Below are 11,079 nucleotides of genomic sequence, written 5' to 3'. Positions count from 1 at the left end.
GGAATCAATAAGATCATCAACCCCAATAATAGGTCTGCACTATTTTCTGTGTACAATAGACCTCAAAGACGCGTATTATCTTGTCCCTATCTGCCAAGATCACCGAAAATATCTCAGATTTGCAGTCCATTCCCCCGGGGGAAAGACCCTTCACTACCAATTCAGGGCCTTACCATTTGGAATCTCTTCAGCCCCTCATTTTCACCAAAATAATGGTAGAGATAGTGGCCCATCTAAGAATGATAGGCATAGTGATAGTACCCTACTTCTTCTATTAATCGCCAAATCAGAGTCAGAACTAAGGGCTCATCTTCAGGTCTGTATAGGGCTTCTCCAAAACCTAGCCTGGGTAGTAAACTGGGAGAAATCAGATCTAAACCCAGAGACAGTAAAAAGGTTTCTAGGAATAAGACAAGATTAAAACGAAACAAAGTTCCTTTTTACCACAAGAAAAGGTTAAAAAATTAAGTCTTTTTCAGAAGAAGAATTCTTGCAGCATCCGAGCACCCCTAAGTCATCTAGGTCTCCTGACGTCATGAATCCAGTGCGTGGCTTGGGCTCAAAACCACACAAGGATTATGCAGGCTTGGACAATTCGTGTCTGGAACAAGAACCCTCTACATCTAGACCTCAAGGTAAAAATTTCCCTCTTGGTCCAGCATTCCCTATCATGGCGGAAGGACCCCCAAAATTTAGAGAAAGGAGTTTGATGGAACCCTACCCCAGCCCTTACCATACAGTCGCAAGTCTAAGAGGTTGGTGGGCAGTACTAGCAGGCCACCATCTCCAAGATCAGTGGGACAGTCAGACTCGATCTAATCTTTTGAGAACTAAAACCAATTCTAGAAACACTCAAACAGATCCACCTAGCCATAAGAGACCAACATGTCAGAGTCCTTTCCGACAACACAACCACAGTAGCATACCTTCGCAGGCAGGGGGGCACAAAATCAAGAAGCTTGACATCCCTATCTCAGCAGATCTTCAAATGGGCAGAAACATAACTTCTTTCCCTCTCAGCAATACACCTCAAGAGTACAGAGAACGTACAAGCAGACTTTTGTCGGGTTACCTTAGATCCAAACGAATGGTCCCTAAACCCGGAGGTCTTCGGGGAGATCTGCTGTCACTGGGGAACTCCAGTGTAAGATCTCTTTGCGACCTACCTAAACAAAAAAATCGTCTCAATTTTTTTCTCTAGACCCCAGGGGCTCTCCTACAGGTCTAGATGCCTTCAGCCACTCATGGGGAACAGGGTTAGTATATGCCTTCCCTCCCTTACCCATGATTCCCAAAATTCTACAGAGAATGAGGTCCGAACAGGTCCAAATGATCTTTATTGCACCTTACTGGCCAAAAAGAAGCTGGTTCCCAGTTATCCAGAAACTATATCTATAGACAATCCGGTTCATCTGCCTTACCGTCAGGATCTTCTTCTGCAGGGTCCACTGTGTCATCAGGATGTTCGACAACTGAAGCTCACGGCCTGGATTCTGAGAGGGCATTCTTAACAACCAAAGGCCTCTCTACCAACGTGATTAGCACCATCCAAGCAAGTAGAAAACCAGTGACTTATTCCATCTATTTGAAAATCTGGAAGAAACTCTCTACTTGGTGTGGGAACCATCCTCCTTTACAGGGAAATCCAAACTTAGGCCAAATTCTAGATTTCCTACAATTGGGATTTTCTCTTGGCCTTAGACCAACGTTCAAAGGTCCAAATATCCGCCTTGAACATTTTTCTTGATTTTCCCTTAGCATCAAAAAAAGATTCATCAAAAGGTTGTTCCAGTATGAAACCTCACATAAAGAACTCAATTCCCCCTGGAATCTTTCATTAGTTTTAAATCTCCTCACAGGGCCCCACTTTGAGCCCCTAGACCAGTGATGGCGAACCTTCTAGAGACAGAGTGCCCGACCTACAGCCAAAATCCACTTATTTACCGTTAAGTGCCAATGTGGCATTTTAAGCAGTAACTTAATGCTACCTGTTCTTCCACTTCTTTCAATTGTATCGGCTGCCTGAGGCCACCAAAATAGTTGAAAGAAGGAGGGCAAATTCAGACTTTAATTATAGCTTCTCTACAGGTTGCCTGGGACTGCAGGAAGATTTGTTGGATTTGGTCCTGTTTGGTGAACTCTGTCCTGGGGTGATGGCCCGAGTGCCCACAGAAAGGTCTCTGAGTGCCACCTCTGGCACCCGTGCCATAGGTTCGCCACCACTGCCCTAGACTCTTCCTTCCCAAAGTTGTATCTGACTTTCACCGCAGACAAGAAATCATCCTTCCCTCCTTTTGTTCAGACCCTAAAACAGAGCGTGAAAAACAGTGGCAGACCCTAGATGTCAGGAGATGGGTACTCTTCTACCTAGAAGCCACAGAGGGGTGGAGGAAAGATTCAAACTTACTAATTAACTTTGGGGGGAAAAATAGAGGTCTAAAGCCTCAAAAGCAACCTTAGCTAGATGGATAAAGTCCATCATCTCTCTCTGCTACAAAACTGCAAACGCCTCCCTCCCAAAAGACATTAAAGCTCATTCCACTAGGGCCATGGCAGCCTCAAGGGCAGAGAAAAGAGGTGCATCTCTAGATCAGATTTGCCGAGCAGCAACGTGATCAAGCTCCTCGACCTTTGCAAAACACTACCGCTTGGATATTGCCTCCCAGTAAGACCTGGCGTTCAGCAGAAAAATCCTAATGTTATAATCTGGGAAGTCTCCGGGTGGGGGCCGTCGTGGGACGTGGTGGAAATATGGAATTGGTCTTACCGGTAATTCAGTTTCCACTAAGTGACCATGACGGCCCCCATTATTTCCATCCCTTCTTGGTAATGGGTGAAAAAAATTCTATACACTTGCATCCTTCCAGGTGGTACTTTGGTAGACACTGGTGTTGGGTGCTAGGGAGGAGCTTTTAATCTCTTGCAACTTCCTGTCCCTACAGGATATAGGAGCTTCCTCCAGGTGGGGGCCGTCCTGGTCACTAGTGGAAACCGAATTACCGATAAGACCAATTCCATATTTTTGCGGGATGAGATGCTTTGTTGAAAAATTAGGAAAATATTTTTGAGGGCAGGAGTAGAAAAGCATCAGATCTGTACTGGATTTTTAACTTTTTTTTTTTTTTTTTTTTCATGTTCACCGTATAGCATAAAAATCATGTTATTTTTATTCTATGGATCAGTATGATTACGAGGATACCAGACAAATATTTTTTCTTACATTTTACTAAATTTGCCAAATAAAACCTAACGTGGGGAAAAAAAAAAAAAAAATCTATCATTTTTGGATAGCAGTCTTCCAAGTGGCACAACATTGTTACTTTTTTGGCTACAGAGCTGGTTGATGGCTTGTTTTTTTGCGGGACATGTACTTTGCAACAGTATCATTCTGGAGTACATATGTTTTCTGATCACTTTTAATTGCATTTTTTGTGGGATTCAATAGGTAAAGTTTTAAGTTTTTTTTTAAACGGCGTTCATCGTGCGGGTTCAGTGATTATTTACTTTTATTCTACTGGTTGTTACGGATGCGGTGATACTTTATATGTGGGGGTTTGTGTTACGATTTAGACTTTTTTTTTAGCATTATATGTATTTTTATATGTTATGGGGCTTATAGGCATTTTTATTGATAAACATTGTTTTCCGCCATGGGACATGAATAAGCAATCATCTCATTGCTTGTTCATAATAACACTCTGCAATACTGATGTATTGCGGGGTATAGCAGTGTCAGCCTAAGCACATGCATAGGCTGACCCTCCTGTGCCTTTAAAATGACGTCACAGACGCCATCTTTCAGGCAGCTCTTGGGTCCAGATTGCTATGGCAACTCCGAGGTCCAATGATCGACGAAACCCCCCCCCCCCCCCCCCCGGAAAACGTGGGGGGGGGGCGATCGTGGGTGAAAGACCCCCAAAGCGGGTGTTATACCGGGGTGTCGGTTATTAGTTATAGCCGGCATGTCTCAGATCTTGAGCTGAACCAGCATCAGCGCTGCGTCCAATATATATCGGACACTGAGTGCCAAGTCACTGAGCTCAGCGTCCGATATATGGGATGCTAAGCGCCAACAGGTTAAGCTGTTTGCTTTGCGTCTAACGCATGCGTTTTCAAAAACGCAACAAGTAACAGCAGCTTCAATGATTGCTGAAGGCAATCACAGGTCCCAACCTTCAAGCTATAACTTCCACAAAGGTCTCAAATTACATTTATTGATTGATGGGTTTATATGACAAACAGCGTGGTAAGTGGTCAAAATGTGTTTACAGCCCCTGCATGAAAGATTCAACGTGAACAAATTTAGCGTTTTATTGCCCTTGTAAGGAAGTTGCAAATCTTTCGGTTTGGAAGCAAGAAAGAAGTCAAATACAATCATTGTTCATAATTTCATCGGTGTAAAAGGCTGCCATCAACAAAAAGAGTCCTCAAGCCGGAAGTTAATAATGCAGTAAACTATTCATCTCCAGGAGGACAGCTCATCGGCCCATGGTTGGCATGACCACAGCTGGACTGGTTAAAGTAGCATCTTCTTCTTTCCACTGAGAAGTTACAGTCTTCAACTGGGTGTAAAAATAGATCCCCTGAAGAGAGGAAAAAAAAAAAAAAAAACCATACACATAAATGTTGCAAATAAGGTATAATGTTTGTACGCCAAGATCTATAGGCAAGGAAGTGACACCATGTTAATTTTAGCTTCAAGGAAAAAAAAAAAAAAAAATTCTGTTATTTTTTTGTCCAATGGAAACCTACCACCTGAATTCTACTTACGGAATAAGATCTCAGGGCAGATTCCGCTCGTATTGCAGATGTTGTCTTTGGCATAGCTGGCTGTGTTGTCCTTTGTGCCCAAAAAACTTAATGTGCTAATTTGCTCCAAATCCGCCAGAGGAACTATAAGCACAGACGTGCAAGGGACATAATAGCCAGAGCTACAATTCGACTTGCTTGTATGTATCCCCATCTGCCCAACACTTGTTTCCAAGGCTGTAGTGCCCTGGGCGACATGGACCATATCTGGTAGCATCGACCTATAGTCACCTCTCTCTGGAACAATGTCAAAACTCTTATCCGAACGCCATTAGGTACTGCAACAACAGTTCTTTTGCTGGGAGATAAGCCAGTGAGGGTCAAAAACAAGGACCATCAGCTAATTCAATTCAATGCACTGGCTACCAGAATACATGTAGCGGCAAAATGGAAATCGCCTCACCTGTCTTTTACAGCAGTCAAAAATAGATGTTGTTTGGGCGAGTTGAGGCAACCAGGACTGACACCTTCCAGCTGTATGAAGGCATATGGAAACCCTGGACTGCTGTGCAGGGCGCCCCAAACCTTGAGAGGGCAGACGCCATCACCCGAAAGATTAATCAGTAACTTCATGGCTCATAGGAGTCCTCTATCACGGCAAACTTCCTCACTTACACCAATCTTGTGTTGAAGAGTCTCTCTCTCCCTTCTCCCTTACACTTTATTGCTCAGCTGGCTATATATCTGATGAGACTGTTATACTTCCCCCTGCGAGGGCATTTGTGAGGCCGGTTCCATTGTAGGGAAACCCATCGCCTTAGGGAAATCCCATCGCCTTAGGGAAATCCCATCGCCTTAGGGAAATCCCATCGCCTTAGGGAAATCCCATCGCCTTAGGGAAATCCCATCGCCTTAGGGAAATCCCATCGCCTTAGGGAAATCCCATCGCCTTAGGGAAATCCCATCGCCTTAGGGAAATCCCATCGCCTTAGGGAAATCCCATCGCCTTAGGGAAATCCCATCGCCTTAGGGAAATCCCATCGCCTTAGGGAAATCCCATCGCCTTAGGGAAATCCCATCGCCTTAGGGAAATCCCATCGCCTTAGGGAAATCCCATCGCCTTAGGGAAATCCCATCGCCTTAGGGAAATCCCATCGCCTTAGGGAAATCCCATCGCCTTAGGGAAATCCCATCGCCTTAGGGAAATCCCATCGCCTTAGGGAAATCCCATCGCCTTAGGGAAATCCCATCGCCTTAGGGAAATCCCATCGCCTTAGGGAAATCCCATCGCCTTAGGGAAATCCCATCGCCTTAGGGAAACCCATCGCCTTAGGGAAACCCATCGCCTTAGGGAAACCCATCGCCTTAGGGCATAATAAAGCAGTATCAGACCGTAGTAGATTATGTTGGAAAATACCATTTTAAAATACATGCTTTTCATGCCTGCTTCCACCTCCACTGGAGCTTCCCCCTGCTGACGTCCGTCTCCTCACACACCTGGCTTCAAGCTCAACTGATTTCAAGGTAGAGGATTGAACTCTGTGGAACGTAGCGATATATAATGCAAGGATTTCCTTCCGGCAAAACTGAAGCACCACAATGTAATCATGATTGCAGTTGGGTGTTGCTGTTTTGCAGCGAAGGAGGGACACTGCATCAAATATCACAACAATGCATAGCCCCACCCTTTGTACTGTGGTTGGACCAAGAAATCCACCGAGTGCATGGTCAATGATTCATGGACCTACCCACAGCCGTGTGTTACGCCGTAGGGGAATAATCAGTAAAATATACCTAGGTTGTTGCTTTACTGTACCCCTTTTTCACATACAGAAGACACCAGGAGGTGCAGTGACCCCACTCACCTGTTTGCCATAGAAGTTGGTGTCTCCTCGGAATGAGGCCCGAGATCCAGTGAAAGAAAACATTGGCAGTGGCACCGGGATGGGCACATTCACACCAACCTAAAAGACAGAAAAAAAAAAAAGTAGTTTCAGAGAACATGCAGGAGAGCTGTAGTCTCAGTCTTTTCAAACATCCTGGGCTACATAGTGTGAACCGCTACATAAACAGGCTTATTGAGAACAGCTCTTTTTGGAGACAAATATATAAATTTAATTTTTTTTTTTTGCTATATTAAAAATAAAACCAAAGAGTGAACAAATTTAAGTTGGCCAAAATTGCCATTTATTTTTTTTAAATAAAAAGGCACAAGTCCTCTGATCAAAGAGGTGCAATTTGCGCAAAAAAAAAAAAAAAAAAGAGTGGGTCAAACAAGCACATATGCCCTGCTAAGATAAATAGGGCAAACCCGAGACAGCAAAACAGCTCTTCAAGGCTCTCATACATTCTTTGCCATGTACCTACCTGTCCCACATCTGCCAAGTGAGTGTACTTTCGTGCTGTGGCTCCGTTTGTAGTAAAGATTGCAGTCCCATTTCCATATGGATTTTTATTTACAATGTTAATAGCATCATCCAGACTGTCAGCTTCTAGAACCACCAATACTGGTCCAAATATCTCTTCCTTATAGCAGGTCATGTTTGGCTGCAAGTACAATGAAACAATAGAATTGTCACTACTTCGTTCCTCATACTGGCGACTTAAAGTAGAGATTTCCACACGACTTTAATCACCTTTTATAAGAAGCTTCCACTTACTGTGACATTGGACAATATTGTAGGCCCAACAAAGTTGCCATTCTCATAACCCTTCACTTTAACACTGCGGCCATCGAGCAGCAATGTTGCACCCTCTTTCACCCCAGTGTCAATGAGACCACATACGCGCTGTTTAGCTTCTTTACTGATTAATGGCCCCACATCTGCCCCTGGCTGGTCACCTAAAACAAAAAGAAGCTTTAGACACTAGGCAACTAAGAGACTTAAAGCCGATATTCAGGGTTTAAATGGACCCCATTCAAGGCTTCCCCAAATTCTTGTAATTTCCTCTTACCAGCATTGACTCGTAACTTCTTTGCTTTCTCAACCAACTCAGGAAGCCATTTTTTTGCCTCCCCAACAAGAACAGCAGTTGACAAAGCCATACACCGCTGTCCGGCAGCTCCAAATGCTGCTCCAACAAGCTGGTTTAAAGTATTTTCTTTATTGGCATCCGGCATCACAACACCGTGGTTTTTAGCACCCTGCAAGAGAGAATGAGCAGTTAGAGGATAATCGGATAAGGCCTGTTCATCAATGACAAAATTATTTACCATGTTGGACTGGACTCTCTTGCCATTTCGGGATCCCCTCTCATAGATGTATTCTCCAGCTTGGTTAGAACCCACAAAGCTGATTGCCCGTATAGCTGGATGATCACATATAAAATTCACAGCTTTAACGAGGGGGGGGGGGAAAAAAAAAAAAAAAAAGAGAAGTTAAATATAAAATTATAGCCCATGTTTAAGCAGTTAATTCATGGTTATGGAAATTCAATATGCAGAATTACTGCAATTACTGCAGAATATGATAAAAATAAAAATCTGAATAGTTCTAAAAAGGAATCGTCCAGGCTAAAAGCAAAACTTTTAATGTTACAGTATAATAGATCTAAGCTGACGTTTGTAGATTTCTGTGTGTTCTCACCTGCATGCTGGCCATGTATAATATTCAAGGTGCCATCCGGGGCACCAGCATCTTGTAACAAACGGGCAAGCAGCATGGTGGCTCCAGGAACTCGCTCTGAAGGTTTCATCAGGTAAGTGTTTCCACAAACCATGGCCATTGGAAACATCCAAAGAGGGATCATTGCAGGGAAATTAAATGGAGCAATGCCGGCACAGACACCCAAAGGGAGACGAAAGGTATAAGTGTCCATGTCCTTGGTCAGGGAGGGTAATGTTTCACCCAGCATAAGTGAGGTCACACTGCATGCATGCTCCACCACCTCTACAGAGAAGAAGAAAAAAAAAAATCACAACTCAGCTAAAACCAACAGTATTGTGACCTGCACAAACACATGGGTTATCTGAACCAGTTACTGATTCTTACGCAGTCCACGAAAGACATCTCCTTCTGCATCGGCCAAAGTCTTCCCCTGCTCCAATGTGATCAAACGGGCCAGCTCTTTCTGTAGAGAAGACCACCATGAAGTTTGCTTTACACACAACCAAAACCACTAATGGCTTGTGCCACCATCTTTATTACCAAATTATCCTTAATGAGCTGCTGGTAGCGGAGAAAGATCTGTTGTCTGTTCAGGATGGAGGTCTCTGACCAGGCTGGGAATGCCTGTTCACAGGCCTTCACTGCTGCTTCCATCTCACCCTGTGTGGCTTGTGGCACCCGTCCCACCACCTCATTAGTTGCCTAAGGATGGTATAAAACATAGGCATGAATATATTCCTTCAGTGACCACCAAACAGAAGTATCCCAACACTACTTACCGGGTTGTGAATATCGATCCACTCTGAGGTTTCAGAGTCGACAAACTGTCCATTTATAAAGAGTTTGGTCCGAGGCTGAAAAGTGACAAAATAAAAACCTAGTACTTGGAAGCAGTATCTACATTTGAGTGCTGAACTAGCCATTTCATATTTGCAAGAAGCTGTTTAAAGGGGCCCTGGAGCCTCAGATAGGATATGATATGTCTTTTGCAGAATTCCCTCTTATGTGAAATATTCCCATTTAACTATAAAAGAAAAAAAAAAATCTCCAAAGTCATGTGAAATTGAGCAGGGAAGAGTCATGTATTGTCTGATAGTCATGTTTAAAGGCTGGTACCTCGTAACAGGTTTTTTTTTCATATATATATATATATATATATATATATATATATATATATATAGAATCTCATCTAAGATCAGTTTTTTTTTTTTTAACATGATTTTGCATAAAAGACGGAATTCTGGGAAGGACGCTTCATATCCTTCCTTCGGTCACTAGTAGTTAGGGTAAAATATGGTAACAGAGTTACCTTCATAATTTGTTTGTCCTCAGGAGGGACACTTTGACTATCAAGGAATAGGTACAAGGTGGTTACCCCTTAACACAAAAAGACGTTCCTGAACGTCCTGTTGCGTAGGGGTAGTAGGAAGCAGGCTCATGGGCTGAGCCCTCTTCATACTCAACCCGTCGTTAACACCCTCGATCGGTGCCACCATCAAAATATAAATATAATATTTTTCCCCCACGTTAAACTCTGTAATGGAAAATAGCACCCAAAGTCGAAAATGTCACTTTTGTCATTTTGCAAAATATAAGAAATTCAATAAAAAGTGATCAAAAAGGCTGTAAGGGTAGCATTGAAAACATCATCAAAAGTTCCAAAAAATGACACCACGCACAGATCTGTACACTGAAGTAAGAAAAAGTTATTGGCGTAAGACGGCAAAATGAAGAAAACATTTTTGGTGTATAGGAGGTTTTAATTTTTGTAAATGAATGAAAACATAGGCATGGAATATTAAATATCACTATGAATTGCAATTTGTTACGCAGAAAACAAGCTCAAACACAGCTCTTTACATAGAACAATAAAAAAAAAAAAAATAAAAAAAAAAAAAAGATTTGTGAAGGAGGGGAGTGAAAAATTAAAACGCAAAAACGAATAAAGGCCTGGTCCTTAAAGGGTTAATAACACAAAGAATCAGAAGCATATGTAGAGCAAATGTCAGAATTGAGGCGCAATCCTAACGCAGGCTGCCCAACCCTACTCAAAAACTGCCTTAGCAGGCAGAAGTACAAGCACTGGTGGCTAGCCCTATGTGTAATATGGTAATAGATCAACAATTAACAGTTAAACACCTTGGTGCTCTTCTACCTGGTTTTCCGCTTCTTCTGCGTGAAGGGTAAAAGAATGCTGGAAGAAAAGGGGTGTTTCCCCCCAGTAACATCACGCTTTCAGGGGTGACAAAAATGACACAGAATGAAGAGCAGAGAACTCACCGCTGCTGCAGAAGAATAATTTACACGTCCAATCCTAGAGGAGGCCTGAGGGAGAAAGAAAGGTCAGAGGGCAAGCCAACCAAAAATATTAGAGGGCTTTAGGAAGACCCAGCCCCACCAGAACAACACTCCAGTAGAGTCAGAATCCATATATCTGTGACCCCTGACCCCAGATATCAATCCCCATGTATATCTACCGTCCAATAACGATCAACCCCTCAAACCCCAAAGTATTGATGGCCCCAGGTACAGGCACCTGTGGCAGAGGTCACTCACCCTCAGGATGCGCCCGAGCTGCAGCATATTGGATGTTCCTCTGCACTGTACAGACTGACAACCTTAGAAAGACACAAGGCTCCGCCCCGCGTCTTCATACTGGCCCTAGGCGGCACGGCCCCCTCTATCTGCTCTCCTATTGGCTACTCCCCTCATACGGGGCAGG

At 43.4% G+C, this 11,079-nt stretch overlaps 1 protein-coding gene across 1 annotated transcript; it reads right to left on the bottom strand.

The window, feature by feature from the left end:
• Positions 1–4,297: 4,297 nt before the first annotated feature.
• On the bottom strand, positions 4,298–11,066 carry ALDH6A1 (aldehyde dehydrogenase 6 family member A1). The gene is made up of 12 exons (XM_072116866.1): positions 10,914–11,066; positions 10,638–10,682; positions 9,137–9,211; positions 8,898–9,059; positions 8,742–8,820; positions 8,337–8,639; positions 7,964–8,085; positions 7,705–7,894; positions 7,410–7,591; positions 7,117–7,296; positions 6,615–6,713; positions 4,298–4,583 (listed from the first exon to the last, which is right to left on the bottom strand). Exons 1-12 carry the CDS (start codon positions 10,938–10,940, stop codon positions 4,479–4,481), a joined length of 1,569 nt encoding a protein of 522 aa, XP_071972967.1. The 5' UTR covers positions 10,941–11,066; the 3' UTR covers positions 4,298–4,478.
• Between the last annotated feature and the right edge of the window lie 13 nt (positions 11,067–11,079).

This window comes from Engystomops pustulosus, chromosome 7 (assembly GCF_040894005.1).
Source record: "Engystomops pustulosus chromosome 7, aEngPut4.maternal, whole genome shotgun sequence".
Lineage (NCBI taxonomy): Eukaryota > Metazoa > Chordata > Amphibia > Anura > Leptodactylidae > Engystomops > Engystomops pustulosus.
This window is presented reverse-complemented; position numbering and strand designations above follow the sequence as displayed.